The sequence below is a fragment of the Gymnoscopelus braueri genome, assembly GCF_963280865.1.
Source record: "Gymnoscopelus braueri genome assembly, chromosome: 3".
Lineage (NCBI taxonomy): Eukaryota > Metazoa > Chordata > Actinopteri > Myctophiformes > Myctophidae > Gymnoscopelus > Gymnoscopelus braueri.
This window is the reverse complement of record NC_137612.1, coordinates 41,538,143-41,561,383: the sequence shown is the minus strand read 5'-3', so window position 1 is coordinate 41,561,383 and position 23,241 is coordinate 41,538,143. Positions and strand designations below refer to the sequence as shown.

At 42.1% G+C, this 23,241-nt stretch overlaps 1 protein-coding gene across 1 annotated transcript in view; it reads left to right on the top strand.

The window, feature by feature from the left end:
• rhobtb3 (Rho related BTB domain containing 3) overlaps nt 1-23,241 on the top strand; it is a gene marked incomplete at its 3' end in the record, with an annotated part of 48,995 nt that overhangs the window by 10,771 nt on the left and 14,983 nt on the right. The window contains exons 6-9 of the mRNA XM_080423156.1: nt 1,841-2,036; nt 4,896-5,092; nt 19,083-19,192; nt 22,713-22,822. Coding sequence (XP_080279282.1) covers nt 1,841-2,036; nt 4,896-5,092; nt 19,083-19,192; nt 22,713-22,822 — 613 coding nt within the window. The remainder of the gene's footprint in view (nt 1-1,840; nt 2,037-4,895; nt 5,093-19,082; nt 19,193-22,712; nt 22,823-23,241) is intronic.

The window sequence follows — 23,241 nt, the reverse complement described above, 5'->3', positions numbered from 1 at the left end:
CTGTCTGTCTCTGGTTTTCCTGATTGCTTTGGAAAGTTCAAAGCAATTATTACAAGAGCTCGTCCTTTCCCAGCTTCCCTACCATCTAATTTGTGTGGAAAGATTTGTGGATTTCTTCAGACATATTTAGAAACTCTGAGGGCGCCCTAGGGGTCGTAGACCCCCCGTTGAATACCCCTGCACTAGATAGATTAAGTGGTTCAGTACTTGCACAACCCTCAGTGGTGTCTGTTCGAGGGGAGAGTGTTACTCATTCACTTCAGGTTCCTTCCAGGTCCCGGAATCCAGCCTGTCTGGTCAGACAGTCTTATCTGACGTTTTGGAAACTGCTTTTAATAAGCTCCATGTCAGTATTTATCTATGAGCAATAACATTTAAAGATATATAGATTGTTTACCCGCATCACGTCGCAACGTGCTGTGAGCTTGCAGATCTGCAATTTTCTTGCTGTTTTTGAACATTGTTGAAAGCTGAAAATAGAGCTTAAGTGATTAAAACCAGGAAGAGACACTGATATGTCATATCACAATATTACAATATCCAAAATCCAAGACGATAATTAGTCTTGGATTTTGGTCAGCGGAGTATGCAAACAACTCCACTGATACATGGAGTGCTGCTAGTGCGGCAACAAGGACACAGTCCTCTGCCAGCCTGCTACGCGCCAACACTGCCAATTGTGTTTGTTAGAGCGCCCGCCGGCCAAGCCAGATGCACTGCTGTGGGGAATTGAACCCGGGTCTGTGAAATCTACCCCACCCTGACGCCCCTCAGCCGTCGAATCTTAAGAACATAAAATGCAAATGAGAACTGGTAGGCTATAAATAGTGTTACATATTGATTTGACAACTTACGGCTGCAGTGTTTACACAGTTTGGATGCAATGATTGACAGCGTGACGAGCGCTGCCAAAGAGCCAGCGAGCGTGGGCCGGAGCTGTTGGTTCCAGTCCAACACCTCTTAACTCTGCTTGCGCCATGTCATGCATTAAATATAATACACTAAACTTTCTTCTTCATAATAATAATAAACTTTATTTATAGCGCACTTATCAAAGTTACAAAGTGCTTTACATAAATTGAGGAGCACTGATTCAGGGACAGCGTCCTGTGCAAGGCGACTAGTCACAGAGTGACTATAAAAATGAGACGAGGTACAGAGGTGGGCTGTGTATTAAGCATGAATAGGATTATAATAGGACAATGATTTACACACACACACACACACACAGTCACACACACACACACACACACACACACACACACACACACTGTTTTGCACGTATTTCTCTTTTTGCAACTTCTCCTCCATAACCACGTCTTAAACCCTGTTTTATACTTATGCAAAAATAGTCAATCTACAAGCTCACAACACACATTTTTCTGCCTTTATTGATAGTACACAGTGGAGATAGACAGGAAACAGGGAGAGAGAGACGGGGAGTGACACGCAGCAAAGGTCATCGGGATCGGGATTCGAACCTGTGACGCGCTGTCAGGCTGCTTTAGAGCCCATATGTGGGATGCGCCTAGACCGCTAGGCCAGCGAGCAACACTATTTGTGCTAAAATTTTAAAGTGTTGAAAATTTTTGAAAAAAAAAAAAATAATGAATTGAATTGAATTTTTGACTATTTGTATAAAAAACGATTTTGCCTTAAAGAAGTGCCCACAATAGGGATGCCAGGTATAAAGTGCTTAATTGCTTTGATGAGATGATTGTTGCATGATGTTTTGGAGATGACTGATAATCCAGAAATGACTATTGTTACTGACACTTTGCCTGCCTTTTTGCCCTCCCTCGACACACGTTGCCTCATTGATCCTCATCAAACCCCTCAGCACGGCTTCCACCCATCCGCGTGGAGGAGTCTAGCTTCTCCCAGGACTTGCAGTGGCTGTTGGAGCGGGGAGTGCAGTTCGCTGATGTGGCGTTCTATGCCGATGAGTCTGGGAAGGAACTTGGCTGGGCACACGCCTCGGTGCTCTGCGCCGTCAGCCCATACTTTAGACAGCTGCTTCTGGGACCCAAGGCCAGGTAGGAAGAACGCACGTACAGTACATACCTACACAATTACACTTTGGTAGCGATAAAGGTCCTTACACACCGGCGAATATGCGAATATACGCAAAATTCTGACTCGTTCCGAATAATTAAAAGACGCTTTTTCGCTTTGCGAAACTGATGTGGACACTTGCATTGACTTTATAAGGTTTAAAAAAAAAAACGTATTTATTCGCATGAACAATTCGCCCCGGTGTGTAAGGACCTTTAGGGTTGTGTAAATATTGCCGAGATGTCTTCTTCTGTTGATTAGAAATTGGTGATACAAAAATACTCCCCATTGAGTTGCATGGTGAAACAGATCTCAAAGTCAGACTTTTAGCACACGAACAAACACAATCAGGGCCGGGCGGCTGGCGTAGCGGTCCGGGCACCTAGCCTGACAGCATGTCGTGGGTTCGAATCCCGATCCAGACGACCTTTTCTGCGTGTCACTCCCCATCTCTCTTTCCCTATTTCCTGTCAGTCTACTGTATACTATCAATAAAGTCCCAAAATATATCTATAAAAAAAAAGAAACACAAAATCAAAGTGGAGTCTGCCAGTGTATAAAATTGCTAATTTATAAAAATATTATGTTAAGTATTAGAGTTAGGAAGAAGATCCGGAAGGTATGCTTTTGCGACCAAACCGTGTTAGTTATTGCACGTATAAGAAAAGATGATTAAACCCAATAGCAATTGTTGTTAACAGATGGAAAAACAAAACCGCTGTGTTGGGTTTTCTAAATTTATACAGCACACTGGCAGAATCAAAAGGGCACCTTTGAATTTTTCCTGTTACATTTCTACCCAGATTTAGAGGAATATCTCATTTTAAATTAGAAACTAGGAATCTAGGATTATACTGAAAAAATAACTCACACACTCAAACTCAAAAACAAACATGAATATAGTTATTCTTTGCTCTGACAGTAACCTTTGTACGAATATTATTGATACAAAAGTTACTGTCACTGTAACCTCACTCCGTCAAATGGAAGAAGCTTGCGACACACATTTTGTTTCACAGCGTACTTGCATCTGAGACTTCGGGCGCAGAATCGATGACAGACGGAGTTTCATTTTTTCAAGCTACTAGGCAGGTGATTGGATGATCCCGCCCCTAGCAGCCGCTGATTGGTTCGTATGCGCAGCGGTTCGGGCAGCTTTACTCTGTGAGCAATCCCAGACCCTCCTTCCTGAAACCAAATGCAATGCAATGCATGAGATTTCCGGAGGGAGGGGGTGTTTACCAGGCTACTGTCACTGATGATCTATATGAAAAATTCATCATACTACTCTACAACAGCGGGACACAACCTTGTTGCCCTGATCATGAGGCACATTGACAAGAACTGTCTTTGAAAGAAGAGCCAGAACAACTAAGCCTGGGACCAGACGAATCTGCCAGTGTCTGGCTACGCGAGGCTAAGAACAACTCCCAGCCTGCCCTCATATAACAATCCAGTAGCCTAGAATAGAATTACTGGTTATCAAAGTAAAAATTGCAGTTGCAGTTATTAAGGAAATTAACAGTATAATACTTAGTTTTTGTTGTCCACACATACCTATCTGTCTCAAATTCAGACGGATCACTCTGTCTCTGTGTGCGCCCGGCCAGGTTAGGTTTCGATTGGGCATATACTTCGTTGCGAGCAGTATCGCGCAATGCGTTGTGAGCTTGTAGATCGGCTATAATTCTGTGCACGACACCGCGCTCAATTAAGTATATTCAAGCTTTACTGGAGATGCGGCGTACGGTATGGATTTCTATAGAGGGCAATTCTTTCAACATAAGAAAGGGACAATTCTCTTGAATGCTGCCTTCGAGTACAGCATGGAGAGGGGGCATTTGTGTTTTTTTCACCATAGTAAATGCTTCATGGTCTGGAGAGGGCACTTTTACCGATGGGTAAAAGGGCAGGGGCTCGAGCCCCCTTCATGTCTATGTGTGCAAGTGCAAGTGCCTGAGGTAAATACATAACTGGCGGCCATAGCTGAGTGGTTAGTGAGCCCGCCTAGGGAGCCAGAGGCCCTGGTTGCCCCAGGTACGATTCCAGGCCACGCCAGCATATGTGTCGATGAAATGAAATTTGTCCCTGAGCAAGACTTTTAACCCCTAATTGCTCACAGGCCCTCATTGGAAACAAGCCCGCAAGGACTTTCATGAACGTCCTGTTAAAAGGACTTATCCTTATCCTAACCTTAAAAAAAAGAATAGAGTCTGCACACTGGTGAAGTTGCAAAAAGCTCCGCTTGGTATTTTATTGCTCGTCAACGTTTCGGCCTGTTCAGACCTTCATCAGGACATATATCATTCATATATGCACCTGGGCCACGGATGTGCGTGCCGTACCTTTTTCATTAATACATAATCTTAACCTTTACCAAGTTTAATAGTGCTCTAAGTCAGTGGTTCTCAAAGTGGGGTCCGGGAACCCCCAGGGGTTCCCCAGCAAAATGTGTTAATACAGCGTCACGATCATTTTAACCACTTTATCCATGCTTTATACATTGGCTATTAAAAATAGCAGAGGTACAAGCTCACAGCGTGTCACTTCGTGCCGCGCTGCGAGCTTGTACCTCTGCTATATTTTAGCATTTTTGGAAATCTTGATTTTTTTAAAAATTATTTTGATTAAACTTTTTTTTCACAAATCTTCTCTTCTGGGGGTCCCTGGCACAAAGCATTTTCAGATGGGGGTCTGCAGCCAAATACATATCAATTTGGGGGCCCTTGACATGAACAAGTTTGAGAACGTGACAGAGCTCTATAACTCTCTGAATGTTTGGCTGGCATGACATGTGCAGCTCTGTTACTATGACCTAACTATGACCTTTGGCTGAGCAGGGACCGTCCCCAGTCGAGGTGTGTGTGTCGAGAGCGGGACGGAGGCCCTCACTCCCTGCTGTCCACCTGGGACGGGGGAATCGTTGACGACATGCCAAGGCCAGACGGGCCCCAGGCTGGACGCCTCTCTCGCCTGGTAGTAAAGGACCCTCTCCTGTGTCTATGCTTGTGGGAGACGCTGATGTTTCTTTACAGAGGTAAATGTCCAGTCAAACATGGCAAAATTAGCTATCAACTGTTGTTAAACTTTTATTACCATTTTTTTAAATAAATATATCAACAATGAAAATAATTATAAAACGGGTTGGTCAAATCACACAGTCTGATTGGTTGATAGGTGTGGCGTAATAACCATATACCATGGCTATGAAGTCTAATATCTTTATACAGTTCTGTATCACTGCACAGCTAAGAAACCCATAGGCTACTAGCTGTAGGTCAAGGTGAAATCCACACAACAACATTTAAGGGGCACTTTGATCTCCTTGTGGAGGAATGGAGTAGAGGAGTTGAGGAATGTCTCCGGGGTAAAGTCCACCTTAAAAGGATGATACGCAGATTTGCAGAAAGATGAGATTGATGATGTGTGTGTGTGTGTGTGTGTGTGTGTGTGTGTGTGTGTGTGTGTGTGTGTGTGTGTGTGTATGTGTATGTGTATGTGTATGTGTGTGTGTGTGTGTGTGTGTGTGTGTGTGTGTGTGTGTGTGTGTGTGTGTGTGTTTGGCAAGGGAAAGGTGTAATTTAAAATCTTCAAACGACTTCAAAGTTGCGGTTTAATGACATTTTGCTAGATTGTTACGCCAGTATAATGCAGAACTTGAAGAACACTCTAAACATAAACATTGCATAGCAACCACCTTGATTGTACAGGCAGTCAGGGACTACTGTCTTGTAGTAATTATTCTTGTAATGAACCACTACTATATATACCCCATATACTTACATTAACCATATTCTCCCAGTGGTCTACACTAGGCCCACTCCATTTTGCCTTTACATCTCTTTCCCCAAAATAGATCAATAAAATAATCAATAAGCTCACACAACACATAGTTAGTTTGCAGATCTGCAATTTTCACAGATTGTCTGCCCCCACAATAGTGCATACCTTCGCCAAATATTATGCAATTATCAAAATATGTAATTTTCACCAAATAATTTTGAAGTTGCCCTTGATTTCATTGTTTCCTTGACCTTTCAACCCAAAAGCTGATCATCTCTTTGGGGCAGCCTACTAATCACTGCCATCAAGTTTCAAGAAAATCCTTGGTTGAATTATTTTGACAGAATGGGGTAAAACATAATCCCCATACAACTCTGTTGGCGGAGGTAATTACGATAACTATATAATCTCCTAAAATATACATAATTCACGGCATGCTTTGCTGTGATTTCATTGTCGGAAAATCCCCTTGCTGTTGTGATTTGTGAGTCATGGACATAGTTTAAAGAAATGCATTTATTGAAGTTCTCAATGTCTTGTGTTGAACTTGTTTGAGCCAAGTTGGCTAGCATCTTTTAAGCCTTCAGTTGTTACTATGACCCTCCAGCATTCTTTGTGCTGCAGCTGGGGTTGTAACAATCTGCCCGGCACTACTGAACTCATTTTCATAGAAAGGGAATTCCGTCTCTCTGGTGATTTAGGTGTGTTAGATAAATCGTACGTGCCTGTGGCAGAGAGTATGCCTGCTTTTGGGACTAGTCCAGGGTTGCATTAGGGTGAGGGATAGAAATCAGTCGCATCTAAAAGGCTTGACAGGAAACGGCTTCAGTATTTTATCCCAGGACAGGAAGGATCATTAATCGCGTAGCAGAGCTATAACAGTCATACGGTTTCGCCGACCAGTACTTTGACATTTCGGACCATTCTTGCTTGTTAAAGGTTCCAATAAATATTATGCACATTGATTTAGCATGGATTGGCTCAGCTATGAGAATAGTCTCTTCATGGTTTAGTTCACTTACTACATCATTTTATTGGTCTCACACACAGTGATTCTGTTTACGTATCTATCATCTAAAGGAAGCTAATATATTTCAGTCACTTAAACAGGATATTTGTGTACAGGTTTTATACAGACATGGTAAGTAGTTATATAGATTATAAATGCCTACAGTAGCACTTTTCACTTCTAGCCTGTGAATGTAATTTAAGCTCCAAGCCCGGTTAGACAAACTAATGATATTCTGAGTGACTTAAGGGGTGAACTGAAATTCTCCACAGTCAACGGTTTAGACTAGACTCTGCAGTGCTCTGCCATGCCGCATAATACTTTGAGTCACTGGATGGCTTTCACACATTGTCCCAGTGGTCTGAGTGCTGTGAGGATGTACTCTGATGATTCATGACTGCCTGCTGCCCCTCAACAGGCATGTCAGCAACTCTTACAACCTTTTACACTTGTGCCACGCACAGAAAATAGCAGATCTACAAGCTCAGCCGTGCAACGCTGTATAAATCAGGCTTTACTGGGCACCCTGGGGGGCACGTGCACACGCACACGCACACAGACACATGCACACATGCAACACATATTTTATAATTTTATAAGGTCCTAAAGGAAGATTACTGTGTGTGTGTGTGTGTGTGTGTGTGTGTGTGTGTGTGTGTGTGTGTGTGTGTGTGTGTGTGTGTGTGTGTGTGTGTGTGCGCGCGCGCGTGCGTGCGTGCGTGCGTGCGTGCGTGCGTGCGTGCGTGCGTGCGTGCGTGCGTGCGTGCGTGCGTGCACAAATGTTTAGAAGTGGAGGATGATGATAGGGTTAAGCTTGCTTTAAATCTCTGTGTGAGTGCCTGTATGAATTAGAATAAGTGTGCATTTACTTCAATCATAGATAGAATACGTATGCACCAGGTGCATTTGCACGAGCTGGTGCTTCTGTGCATTTGTAATTTTGTCTTTGCAAGTGAGAGGTGTGAAGGGAAGATACATTCTTGAGAAAAGTGCTGTGAGCTTGAGAGAGTGGGCGAGGTGCTGAATAAGATGAGAGTAAGGGTGAAAGTGGCATTTCTGGAGATAAAGAGAAGAGAAGTCTAGAGAGCGGCTGGCCTGGTCACAGAGTGTAGGCTGCGAGCGTCGTGATTGTATGGGAACGTTGTGATTGTATGGGAAGTTGTGAACATAGTGATTGTATGGGAACATCATGATATGGGAACATAGTGATTGTATGGGAACATCATGATATGGGAACATAGTGATTGTCAGTGGTGTAAAGTAACTAAGTACATTTACTCAAGTACTGTACTTAAGTACAATTTTTAGATATGTTTTACTTTACTGGAGTAATTTTCAGTACTTTTACTTCTACTCCACTACATCTCAGAGGCAAATATTGTACTTTTACTCCACTACAATTATTATTAGTTACTTTTCAGATATAAATTATGATATTATGAAACATACATTAACCACTTTAGCCCTATTTTATACCTAGGCTATTTGAAAATAGCCGACGCGACACGTTGTGAGCTTGTAGATCGGCTATTTTCAAACATTTTATTACTTTTACTTTTGGTACTTTAAGTACATTTTGATACCAATACTTTTGCACTTTTACTCAAGTAAATGTTTAATTCTGGACTTTTACTTGTAACGGAGTACTTCTACATTGCAGTATTGATACTTTTACTTAAGTAAAACATTTGAGTACTTTTTCCACCACTGGTGATTGTATGGGAGCATAGCGATCGTATGGGAACATTATGATTGTATGGGAACATTGTGATTGTGTGGGAACATAGTGATTGTATACATAGTGCCATGAAGGTGTGTACGTTCGAGTTTTTGCGCAGTCAAAAGAACAATGTTTGCTGATCGGAATACGAATGTCACGGTTCCATGACATTCTTCAGGAAAAGAAGGTTTAGTCCTGTGTGAAGAATGGCCAACCTTGTATGTGATGAGCTTGTTTATTTTTTATTTTTTTATTTTTAAACAATGTGTTTATTGTTCCTTTTTTGATAACAGTGACAACAGATTCTTCTTTTCTATTCTATCAATTTATCTGATGAATTTAGTTTAGTTAAACCAATGTGTTACTCATTTTCTTTTCTTTTCTAAACCAAAGATGTTTGAAAAAGGGTAGGCAAAATAAGCCTCGGCTTCAGCCTACACCTTTTCGGTGCTACTTGTATAAGTGGACTCTAATGTATGTATTTTTTTGTTTTTTAGTTTTTAAATGGACCGAAATAAAGATTTACTACTACTACAACAAAACACTCTTAATACTGTACATTCAGTGAGTACATATACTCTCCAGCATACATCTCCCTCCCCCCTCCCAACATCCCCTTAAACAAGGACAGAAAGTCATACTAACAAAAACACAACATATAGACAGTAACATATTATAATACTGTCAGGATCAAAACGGGTAGGCCCCAAAAGCAGACGTTTATTTAACAACCAGGGTTTCCAGTAACCAGGTAAACAGAAGTAGGCATCAGACACTGACTCAAACACACGTGACATAGGTCTACGGACCAACGAGAACATATTTAAAACACAGGGTTTAAATAGACAGGGGATTAACAGGACGCAGGTGAACACAACAGACAATCAACACTAGGATAGGCTGGGGGACTAAGAGGACACAGGTGGAAACACAGACAAATCACAAGACTGGTTAGACAAGGCAGGTACAGAATTACAGGGGCAGACAGGAAACAATTGGAACGATACTACATAATAAGAGTACAGAAAACCAAGGCAAAAAGGCAACAGAGTTACAACAATACAAGACAAATACAGAACATAACTAGAAAAAGTGCTCCTCGGAACACAGGTCTCCGCCAGGCCAGGTACGTTATTGTGGCCTCCTGGTGGCGCTATAATAGGCCAATGTGAAAAGGGTGCCATTTATTCTTAGGTCGTTCACGGCAATCGGACACTGCATTCATGATTTGAGGCATTTTGTTCCAAAAATGTGTTTTGCTAAATTAGACCTGCTGGTGGCGCTATAACAGGCCAATGTGAAAAAGGGTGGCATTTCTTCCTTGGCCTAGTGGGAATGTGTTTGTGAAATTTCACAGGAATCGCAAGCTGTGTTCAGGATTTGAGGCATTTTGTTAAAAACGGACCAATCCTGCAAATTTTGGAAGCCAACCTTAGCCAATGAGGATGGAATATGGGAAATCGGACAGATCCGTGTTGATCACATGACTATAGAGATACTGTGTACCGATTTGCATGACGTTTGGATTAAATCTGTAGGAGTAATATAAAGAAATGGGTTTTGCACAAATCGGCCTCCAGGTGGCGCTATAACAGGCCCATGTGAAAAATTTGAGGCAGAGGTTCTGAATTGGCATCCAGGGAGTGTGTGTGCACAGTTTTGCAGCGACCGGGCCAACGGTGCCGGAGATTAGCTGTTCATAGACGGACGGACACACGGACACACACACGGACGGACGGACGGACGGACGGACGGAGGGTAAAACATACTCTCTCGCCATGCCTTTCGGCCTGGCGGAGACAATGAACAACGGCCTAAACAGGCCTAAAGAACTAGCCTCGTACTAGCCACGTAGCCAGACCAGAGTCTGGTGCTTCTATGGGGAAGTTTTTTTTCCCAAGGGGCGGTATCAAAACAATGGCTCTGGACGCAATTGGTTAGACCTACAACCAACTACCAATTACAGTCTCCCATATTTGAATACTGGGCCCTGATTGGTCACACCAGACTTCGGGAACAGGAAATGGATTCTCAATGGAGTGGTGCCAGACCCAAATCGCAGAGGGCAATTTCTTTTTGCACTGGCAGATTCGTCTGGTCCCAGGCTACTAAAGAACAGCCCTTAAGAGTTCAACACCATATATGGGCATTCAAGGTCCAAGGGCTTCGGGGCGGAGCGTGACACATACATTAAATTAAATTAAATTACATTTGGAAATACTCCAGTACAGTGAAAGTACCACAACATTGTACTTAAGTACAGTACTTGAGTAAATATACTTAGTTACTTTACACCACTGCCGACACTTTGTCTGTGTGTCTATGTGTGTTTGTGTATTACAAGAGAGAGAGAGCCCTCGCATAATCACATCCGTAGCATTTCAACAGTCTTCACAGCTGGTCAGATTGCTCCATTGATAAAAGAACCAAATGCAAAGGAACAATTCTCCATGCTTACAATCATTTCCAAGAGCATGCATGTTATTGCGCATGTGTTTCGATTACAACTAATCAGCCATGATGAATGTGTTCTTTCTTCACCCGTGGAAACATGATGGGCTCAACGTGCTCATGTCTGCCGTTCTGCTGCTGTGTGACTTCTATAGGCTGGACTCTGTTCTGAAGCTACAGTAGGACAGCACACATGCAGCTGACCACGCACTTTCATTCATTTGGTCATTTTGATTTGACGGTTATGATAAGAATGTAGGCAGAGATGGACAGTATTTTAAATACTTTAAATCAAATACATCAAATACTTTTTTTGTATTTTCTTTGTACTGGGACGGAAGAAATGAGATGAAAGAGATCTAGTATTTTCTGTATTTTGAATACATAAAATACATATGTTATTAGGTCATTTTATTCTCAAATTGACACATTTTAAACATTTACACAGGTTTATACTGTGGAATAAAAAAATATAAATAAACGCAATGTGAGATGTCACTTCTACTCCGCCTCTGGTTGGCTTACCCACCGTCAGAACAAATTCGACCACAAATGAGAGGCAGAGTAGGGCAGGTCTTGAGACAGACTTCATGTCACCTTGCCTCAACTGTGAATGCAGCCTTGTGGAAATGTCCTTATGCATTAGTTTACAATAGCAATAGTTTACTTTTGTGATAACTACATTACTGCATAACCCATAAATGATCAGGCAAGCCTAATATTTGATTATTTGTGGTGCTATGTGTCAGTATCCTGTTGTCATATCCTGTTGTCAGTATCCTGGTCGGTATCCTGTTGTCAGTATCCTTGTGTCAGTATCCTGGTCAGTATCCTTGTGTCAGTATCCTGCTGTCAGTATCCTTGTGTCAGTATCCTGGTGTCAGTATCCTTGTGTCAGTATCCTTGTGTCAGTATCCTGGTGTCAGTATCCCGGTGTCAGTATCCTGGTCACTATCCTCACGCCTTATGAGGTTGCAGATCTGAGATTTTAAACATTTTAGATTCTTTTTATTTTTACTTCACGCCTATAATGACAAGCCCAAAATAGGGACAGATTAGTAATTGATATTTTTTTGTATAATTGATTAAATTGATTAGTTGTTGCACCCCTAATATGACCACACTAATATCAGGCATGTGTGTGTGAACACACATGGTCAGTGCATCCCCCATCATGTGGCCTGGATCTCTCTGCTGGAGGTTTTGTTTACTTGGCTGTGTGTGGACAGTAAACAGCCTGGGACTCGCACTGGCGTGCTGCTAACACTATGCGACTGTGTCTCTCTGTATATATTGCAGCATCAAATTACTGAGCTTGCCCACTGGGTTAGTACTGTACGCTTCTGCATGCTGTGCTTGTTTCGCCCCATGTGCAATATGTGTTTCACATACTGTAGAGAAGAAAGACACCCTGTGTTAATGTGGGTGTGTGTGCGCGTGTATACGCACACGTGTGTGTGTATGTGCACAAAAAAAACATTGGAGTTGACTCGAGTGAGATTGTCCCATGGGATGAGAACGATGATAATGTGGGCACGGACTGCTTTACTGCCGTGTCCAGTCACATAGTTCCATTCCATTCCATTCCATTCTATTCCATCTCCTGCCAATGCATAACATTCCACCTGTGAGCCCATCCTTCATTCCTAATCCTCGCCACAGCCATTGAGCTAATCTGTTATCGCAGCATGTGAGGTCTGAACTCTGCAGTCATTATACAGCACCATGTGTTGCATGAATCCCTCTATCAGCCGAAATACAGCCGTTATGAACTGATGATGATGATGATGATGATGATGATGGTGGTGGTGTCCAGTCATGTGCTTGAAGGCCACCCTTTCCCTTGAGATACAGTCAAGCTGCAGGCTGCACTGGGTCATTTAAAGGAATGTGCTTGCTTGTACTGTATATGATGCAAATGTTTTCATATTTTCAAGTCAAAATTATAAATCATGACTTTTTCTTCCATTGGCATTGGACTAAAGGCCAGACAGATTCATAATAAAGCAATAAGCCCCAAGAGGCCATGGCCATTTTAGAACAGTTAAAACAGCGCTCTGCTCTGCCTTGTGCCTAACAATGCCTCTTAACCACTTAAACTCTCAATACTAAGTAAACTTCACCTTTGGCTCTGTACTTGGTCTGCTCTTTTTTCCCTCCACACCAAATCTGTTTACCGAAAATAGCTGATCTACACGCTGCCAATGCGTCGTAGATCGGCTATTTTATCTGTGAATGTTCCCCCCAGAATAGAGATGCTGGGGTTCAAGGGGTTAACCCTTTAAAACCAGGAAAGCATCTGTGTCATTTTTTTCTTTGGCTATTCAAAAATACTAGATATACAAGCTCATAGCGCGTCCCTTCGTGCCACGCTATGAGCTTGTAGATCTGCTATTTTTGAAAAATCGTTAACATTTGTGCAAATCTTTGAATATATATAATATATTTTTTACATCACAGTCCCATATCATGATGTTCCCATACAATCACTATGTTCCCATATCATGATGTTCCCATACAATGTTCCCAACTTCCCATACAATCACGACGTTCCCATACAATCACGACGTTCCCATACAATCACGACGTTCCCATACAATCACGACGCTCGCAGCCTACACTCTGTGACCAGGCCAGCCGCTCTCTAGACTTCTCTTCTCTTTATCTCCAGAAATGCCACTTTCACCCTTACTCTCATCTCAACATTTTTAACTCAAATCTTTGCTTGTGGGGGTCATCATCATCAGATCTCTTGCTCGGGTCCCCGGAACAAAATATGTTGAGATGGGGGTCCGTGGCCAAATACATATAATTTTGGGGGTCCTTGACATGAAAAAGTTTGAGAACCACTGATATAGAAACATGTTTTTCAGAAAACTGTTAGGACTTAGGAGACATTTGTAAAAGCGGCCTCAGGTCTTAATGGGCTAAGATCGAGGTAAACCACGGTCTCCCGTGGCTTATTACTTTTATGAATATTTTTTTATATTTTTATATCCCAATGTCACCAAGTGGGAGTGTAGATCGGCACAAAGACAAATGTCATAAATGGGCCTGGCGGCAGGCTTGCAGAAAAACAAATGATTTTTAATTGGTTCCAGGCCAGGACAACAAAAGATCTAACACAATTGTACAACTGAAGAAAATGCTACTCAAAATCCAAACAACTTAAATGGAGAGGCAAAGTGTCAACCTCTCCCCATGGCAGCCTACCTGAGCTGTTTATACTCTGCAGACTCCACCCTTGGATTTCAAATCAACCAACCACAGTCCAATATCAATCCACCCAAGATGCTGCCCATAAGCTAGGCACTCCTCAATCAGCTCTTCAGGCACCAATCTACACAGCTAGGCTTCAACATCAGCATCTTCTTAAAAAAACTAACAAAAAGGCATTAGAGATTCCAGTCACAACAGAATGTTGACCTTCTGTGTGACTGAGAATTACAAGCATAACAATACATTTCAATATGCACGTAGATAAAGTTTGTCTGCAGGAGGCTGCTCTGTGACACCCAATTGAAACAGTTTTTGATAACAATTTCACTACAAAATTATATATTAAAAAAAAATAGTCCCCAACTGCCTGCACAAACAAGGCGATGCGAAGACTGCGAGCTAGTTCAGGCAGATACACTCGAGAGGTTTACACGCATGTGCAGCACTATGTGGGTGATGTATGTGTCATGTCAAGCAGCTGACCAAATTGGCGGTTTATTTAAGCTCACCTCATTCATTCATTGTACTTCCTCTTGCTGTCAGTGCCACTGAATGTTGCCTGCTGGGGGGGGGGGGTTGTTATCGGCCAGGCTATGGGATCAGTAGCCGCTGGGTGGACTATAGCTTCACACACACATACAGAGAACAGCAGCACAGCGCAGGCAGACCTGGGTCACACAGCCACAAAGCTATAAAGAACTTTGCATTAGGAGCCGTGTCTACACAGACAGCATTTTATGCGCAGAGGACCGTTTTGGATATCATCTCCATAGCACTCGCACTCAACGCAGATTGACACATGCAATGTTCGAACGTCGTGTTATTAACAGTGCTCCTCTCCAAAAGTTCAACTATGCATATTAACCCAAAACCTGCATATAGTTTGCCTGCACCCCAGGTATGGACTAGTATAGTATTTCTCAAACTTTTTCATGTCAAGGACCCCCAACTTGACACTTATTAGCCCGCGGACCCCCATTTGAAAAGATATTCCAGGGACCCCCAAGAGAAGAGTTTTTACGGCTCTAGCAGTGATTCTCAACCATTTTAATTTCAAGGACCCCCCAGTTTGACATGCATTAGGCTACGGACCCCCATCTAATAACATCTCTATCTCTGGGACCCCACTTTATAGTATGAAATCAATGTTAATTTAACTCTGAGAGTGTACAAATGGAGCCAAATGGACCCGTTCCATTTGTACACTCTCAGAGTTACAGACCCATAAGGGTCCATTTGGTTCCTATCCATAATTTAGCTGGGGACCCCCTGGAACTCCCTCAAGGACCCCTGCGGGTCCCCAGACCCCACTTTGAGAACCAATGGACTAGGTATACTAGGTATGTACAGGTATACTGGATCTCCCTGCTCTTAAATGGTTGTCTTCTAATGTGCTGAGCAGAGATTAGTGTATAATGTATAAGATAAAATATAATATTCACACTTACATTTTATAAATAAGCTATGAATGTTCTCGATCTATTCAAGAGTTAAAGGCCAGAACATACAGTACTTGACAGAGATGGGGATTGACGTACGTCGAGGTTGAGGAACTGGCATACGTTCTTTACATCAGTGCATTCACAGTTTGACACGTTTCTTGTGTGTGATTAGGGTCAAGAGGCTATATACCTATTCATCCTCTAGAGGGAAGCAACCAAGTTTGAGGGCTATTGTTGCTGGACGTACGGTGAACGTACGCCAGGTTGAGCTCAGAGCTCAACCTGACGGATGACAAATTTGACGAACAAACCCCCCACCCCCTTTTTGGCTCCCCCTCCATTCCTAATGCTAACTTAAGGGTCTTACGTCGAGCATAAATGGGACTTTATCTGACTGAACTACATGGAAGGTCCGGAATATTGTAAACAAACAAAAGTGTGAAATGAATCAGTACTGAGCAACTGCATGGCCTATCTCTGTGAAATAGTTTTTCACAGGATCTGTTTTTGTAAATAGAAATTCACTACAAAATCAAACATTTTGAAACCATGTGCTTGGTGCAGTAATACAGACATAATGCGGTCACAGGTGTGTTTATAGAGCTTTGAACGCCGCTCAGCCAACCATAATCATAATTTGGAAATAGCAGATTTACAAACTCACAACACTAAGCTTATGCTTTATATAGTATACTGTATACCGGTGGCTCTCAAAGTGGGGTCCTTGAGTGGGTTCCCCCGCAAAATAATTTAATATTGCATAAAAATATAAATCTAAGTTCAGAACCGTTGCGATGTGACCAGGGGTCACCATGGCAGCTTGTGATGGACATTTTCATTCATATTTCATTTTTGCCACGGACATGGAAAATAATAATTTTACCAAAAACACATTGGCCTAGCCCTAAATGTATACTAATGGACTAATGTGTCATAGGGTCTATTCCAATGTGCTTTTTTTTATTTATATTTAATATCATATGGTGTATGTCCCTCAAACCTTTTTCAAAAGGTTTGAGCCTAAATCATCACTCAGATATACTCATCCCAAGTCAATTGTGTCTGTTAATAAAAAAAAATATTTTAAAAAAATATTAAAAAAATTTAAAAAAATGGAAAAATTCTGCATAAAAAGAAGCATCTAAGAAAAATACAAAATCGAAAAAAAACCACTTTGAACATTTTTGAACAATTCCACCAAGTGTTTGAGGTGCCTGTTTCACCCACTTCCGGGGGGCGGAGCCAAAATCAGAGCCCGAAGTATTTGTTCGTAGACCCCCACTTAGGGGGGGTAGAAAAAGTTTCGGAGCGATTCGGGCACTTTTCATTTAACATTGGGTTTGCCATCAATAATGTTTGTGACCTCATAAACATTTCTGGAAATCCATGAAATGAGAAGGAATGACTGAATTAAAAAAAAAACATTTTTTGGGGTACAAGAGACACTGGGGACCCCAAAAAATACAAAAAAACAAGAAAAAAGTGATTTTCATGGTGTAGACCCTTTAAAACAATAGTATGTCTGCATTAACTACTGAGCCACTTAAAGTTGTACAATGCAGAATCCCAAATAACGATTTTTAGCAACCTCTGCTGGTCACTACCGTCACTGCATACAATTTCCGTAATCCTCGATTACCCAGAATTCCATTCGTTTTCACCGGAAGCCGGAAGCGTTTCAAAAAGCGATCTTTTAATTGTTTTATACTATCTACGGATCGTTTCTCTTAGCCAGTGGAGCATTAGTTACCATGAGCTGTGCTTTCTTTTTCTGTTCTTTTTCGATCTTCCAATCCTACATTCTCTTAACATCAGCGTGAGGTTCCTTTTTGCTATTACCGCGGTAGTTCCTGGCCAAACAGGAAACCGTTGCGGTAGTTCCTGGGGACGTTGGCCACGACGTCATGACGTTGGCCAGGAACGTCATTTTCCTGGGAAAGTCCCCCCCTTCACCGTTCAATAGAAAATATATAAATAAAAGGCTTCCGGGGGTGAAATTCATGGAGTGGGTGTTGTGAAACTTTTGCCACTGACAAAAGATATACAATTTAACTTTAGTTTTGTTGAAAACGTTACCTAGTATTACTTTAACCACCCAAAAAAAGAAATCCTAATTATTTTGGATAATAATAATTGAGTCTAATGAGTAGAGAAAGTGCTTCCATCGCAAAAGGGCCACTTAGCTGCAAAGGTGAGTGGGTGCGTATTATACATCATATGGCTATTATAGAGATTGCTGGCTTTTCAAAGGACAGTGTTACTTGAGGACAGAAGGAGATCAAATCAAGTTCCACCAGCTAAACCATTGGTTTGGTTTGGCAAGGTACGGTAGCTAGTTGTGGATTCCATTAAGGTGATCAGGTATTCTGCTGTTGATGAGAAAGTCCAAGGCATGCAAATGTAACAATGAAAAAAGACACATACTACAAGCTACACTTGATTTGATTGACGTAATAATAACATGTGAAATGCTTCTCACGGAAACGTCAAGGATAAAATGCCAATGGAACACTGGAACAAGGAAACTTGAGAGACAAAAAAGATACGTAGGCCTACATGATGAGTGATTAATGAAGGGCATGCCAGGATTTTAATTGAATGCAGTGTCACAATAGTTTAATGCAAAGGCACCTAACTTTGGTCAGAGGTGAGCTAACTTTTAGGTTGGAGAAGGACCCAGGCTGTGGATGGATGGTTTCCATGGATTATGACTGTTGAGTGTTATTATAGTTATTATAGTTCTTATTGTCATGGACACTTTGAAACACTGTCTCTCAACTAACGACAACCATCTGTTTATGCTCTTTTCCTGCACCATTGTTTCACTGTGGTCTCTCGCATGCCCTTGACTTTAATGATTTTATTGTCTGACCAAAACATTTTATTGTCTAAAATTTTTTAGCTATTTTCACAGAATTGAGGCGGCAATTAGCAATCATTTCTTCTGTCTGTCTTGTTGTCTTCACCTGATGCAATTGTGTACAGGTAGGCTACCATGTGCAATACTACAAATCTCCTGCACATATTAATGAGCATGTTTGTAAAAAATGTGCCACGGACAAAGACATGTCTTGCCACGGTCTTGTACGGACATGTTGATGACCTCTAGATGTGACGCGTTGTGAGCTTGTAGGTCGTTTTTTTTTTTTTAATCGCGAAAACATTTGAAGCATTTGGAATATTTGTGAAACATTTTAACAACACAGATTTTGTATGGAAGGGGGGGGGGGGGGTACCTGGCACAAATATTTTCAGCTGGGGGGGGTCCAGCAAACAAAAAAGCTTGAGAACCACTGCTATGCTAGAAGCGTGTGTGTTTGTGTGGTTTTGGTCAGTGTTCATAATGTATCTTTGTGTGGTTTTAGTCAGTGTACAGAATGTGTGTGTTGTTTTTGTTTTGTAGGTGCGTGGGAGTGGGACCATCTACAGGAGGCCCTGGAAGAGAAACTGAAGAGCTCGCTGGCGGTGTCTCAGCTCATGGAACGCATACGCTCTTTTGTGGGTAAAGAAAAGGTGAGGTGACCTTAAAAACCTACAATTCGGTAGGCTACTTATTTTTGATTGATTGATTGATTTATTACTTTATTAGTCAGAAATGTGAACAGCACGTGGTGGTCAGACATTAAAGCTATAAAGATATCACAAAAATAGTCCTGGGGACTTGTTTCCATTGTGGTCCTATGTATTAAATTAATCAACAGCATAAAAAATGTACACAAAAATCAACAAATTAGGTACAAGGGAGAAAAAGGAAAAACGGCGGTAGTGAATTACACCTCCCTTCGATGGGAATTTACATTTACCTCCCCTTGTGGTTTCCTGATAGATAATTTTTCAGGCTAATTTTGAAAGAAACCAGTGATACAGGGCATTCCGTTCTTTGGTGGCAGAGTAGTAGAATGAGAATGTTTGTTTTAAATTTGGGTAGTACCGGATCATTGTTGCTCCCTCTAGTGTTGTGGCTGTGGGTGTAGTCAGTGGGTGCTGCAGCTAATCACATTAATTATGGGTGTGTTAGATTTAGGTGTGCCAATGTTCAAGCATTGACAGTAGTCAACAGTATTGTCAATTAATGCTTGCACATTGGAACACCTAAATTTAACATACCCATTATTACTTTTTTTTAAAATATCTATTTAGCTGCAACTGTGTTGCTTACTAGCCTGCCATGTTTTACAATGTTTTATTTTTTAACCTGTACAGGAAAACAAACTACAAAATCAGCCCCTTTACGGTTTTTACCAGGAAAATACAACACGGGCCGAGGAAGACGCTATTCCTCCCAGTTCCTTTACTGCCTGACGAACCTGTAGGTTTCTCTATGTAGCAGTTTCCCAACCTCAAACACAGCCAATTGTGTTCACTCAGTCTCCACAGCGGTGGTTGTTTCAGTTACTGGGCACCCCGGTAACTGAAATAACTGAAATAACTTTTCAGCTGAAATACGTGTCTCATCATCAAGCGAGACATCAATAAGCCTTTACCACATTCAACCTGGTGTCATCATAGTCAAACATTTCCAAAAAAATCTAAATATATACAGTATTTTTTCAAATAATTTAAACACATTTAAAAAAATATATGTTTTTAAATCGACTTTTTCTGAATCTTCAAAAATGCATATCTGCAAGCTCACAACTCGTTGCGTCGAGTAGCCTTGTGAGCTTCTACGTTGGCTATTTTCACTGTTCGTCATGCAACAAAGTATATACGTAGGGCTGAAGTGGTTAAAAACTGGTTACAAAATCGCCCAAAATGTTTTAATTATACTGTATGTTTACGGTGAACCATGTTGAGTCCGTGTCAAACCGTGCTTTTGAAAAGCGTGAACATTTTAATATTTTAAACCATTACAAACAGAATTCCGCAATTTACCCAGTTGTTGTTTGTAAACTATGCATTATTAATTATGAGCATAATTACATAATTATCGCTCTTAAAGCCCTCTCTGTTAGTTACGGATAGTCAGCATAACACGAGCACAATACAAAGCTCAAATAATTACACAGTGCCACTGAAAATGTCACTGGAAGGCAGCTACAATATCTAATGTTATGTTGTGAAATGCATAATTATGTCTCAAAGGGAAACATGTGTTCGTTCATACCCTAACGCACTGTTTCTTAGCGTCCAGGGACCACCAGGGGTCAAAATGGACCCTTACCATCTGTACACTCTCAGAGTTAAGTAAACACTGAGGAATTTACAGTGTAGACTGGGATCCGAGAAATTGTATCACAAAAAGGTTATCAAATGGGGGTCCATGGCCTACTGCATATCAAACAGGCGGGGTCCTTGAAATGATAACGGTTGAGAATCACAGCCCTAATGGGTGTGGATGTGTGACATGGTTGCTTGTGACAAGCCGCTGGCATCACGGCGCATGGTGTGTGCACAACCAACGCATCTGGATGGAACTAGGTCTTTGACCTGGGGCAGTGTGCAGGGGAACTGACACATACAGACAGCATGGGGCCACCTTAGCATTGAGTTGGAACTTATTTATTAGCGCAAGACATCTTTAAAAACATAAGCAAATACTGTGCCACGGACTAGACAGGTTAGAAGCCAAGAAAGGGCTTATGGAAGAACCGTACCCTAAAAATACACAATCACGGAAACTATACGCAAAAGAATAGATTAAACTCTGAGAAATATTAACACAACGTGTACATGGCAACAACAACAAAAAAAAGACTTCAACATGAAACGTTTGACATAGCCTACAGAATATGCACAACAGGTAGACACACAGAACACAATGTATGTACATTCATACATAAATACATACTGTATATACATCCATAATTCACCCAGTCAGGAGGATTTGATATGGTTGCTGCTGGCAGGAAAAAGGCACCTGTCCAGTTGATCCTCCAATCCCTGAAAGCAGATGAAGTTTCCGGTTTTGTGTCAGTTCAGTTTAGCTGATCCAACAACAGAGGCCGGACCGAGTGACAATGTTATTTGCTGTAGTGTTACTCTCCTGGCAGCATTGAGCCAAACAAGCTTACGCTATAGGAGCTGCACCTCTACGCTTCCATTTGGCAGAGAAAGGTCAAGTGATGTTAATGTGATACGGTGACGCGCACACGGTTGGTTTGTGGACTGTGTGAGGCAACCACGTTACGTACCATGCCACGTGTGCACACACAGACTCATGCATTCCACACACTCAGAGCTCATAGCTCTGAGTGTGTGGATAGCACATCTACAAGCTCATAGCGCGGCACTCTGTGCCGCGCTATGAGCTTGTATATCTGCTATTTTTCAATAGCCAAAGAAATCTAAAATGACACACAGATGCATTCCCGGTCTTAATGGGCTAATTTTACTCAAAAGCGTTAAACGAACACTGCAGATTCCCCCCCCCCCCTCCCCTCATTTCACATGCATGCGTTCTCCTGCAGCATACTTTGCATAACAGCTTCTTTGAAACGCATTATGCCAAGAATAAATGGGTTGGCCACGCCAAAGCCTTTGAAACAGCCCCTCGGCTTTCAGTCTGTTTTCAGCACTAGCCAGTGCTATGGTGGTGGCCCTCTTGGCAACGCGGCTAAAGAGGATTTGGCTACCACCGAGCGTGACTGGCAGACATACTGTTTGTATTCCAGAGGGGAGGTGTGGAACGGGGGTGTTCATTTAACTCTGAGAGTGTACGAATGGAACCTGAATGGGTTCCGTTTGCACACTCCTAGAGTTTACAGAAGGATAAATTAAACAGGGAGGATTTTTTTTACAATGCACAAGAATGGGAACGGCGCCAGGAAGCATCCGACAGCTAGTGGTGGAATGATTAACCCTTGTGTTTTCCTCTGTGTATGCGCATGTCTGCATGTGAATGATGGCATCTTTTTTACTTGATGTGTGTGTGTGTGTGTGTGTGTGTGTGTGTGTGTGTGTGTGTGTGTGTGTGTGTGTGTGTGTGTGTGTGTGTGTGTGTGTGTGTGTGTGCGTGTGTGTGCGTGTGTGTGTGTGTGTGTGTGTGTGTGTGCTCGTGTGCGTGCGTGCGTGTGTGTCTGTATTTGCACAGGGCTCCAGGGATACCCCCAGTGCACGAGCAGCTCAGCTTGGCCCCCAGACTCTGGCGAGCCTCTTCAATTCCCCTCTCTATTCTGATGTCATCTTCATGGTGCAAGGCAAGTCCATCTGTTACACGCACGCACGCACGCACGCACGCACGCACGCACGCACGCACGCACGCACGCACGCACGCACGCACGCACGCACGCACGCACGCACGCACGCACGCACGCACGCACGCACGCACGCACGCACGCACGCACGCACAGAGACAGGACAGACACAGACTACAAGATACAGATACAAGAGTAGAGATACTACAGCTACAAAATAAAACAAGTAGCAAGATAAAAACAAGTAAAACTAAGCATACAAGACTTAAAAGTCTGGCCTGGCCACAGTCTGCACTTGGACTGACTAGGTTAGCATGATGTATGAGCTATACATACATATAAATATAATGTGTCAGCCAGCTACAAAAGTGGGAATATGGATAAACATGTACAGTAAATCTTCAGTGAATATAACTAGCAATATAC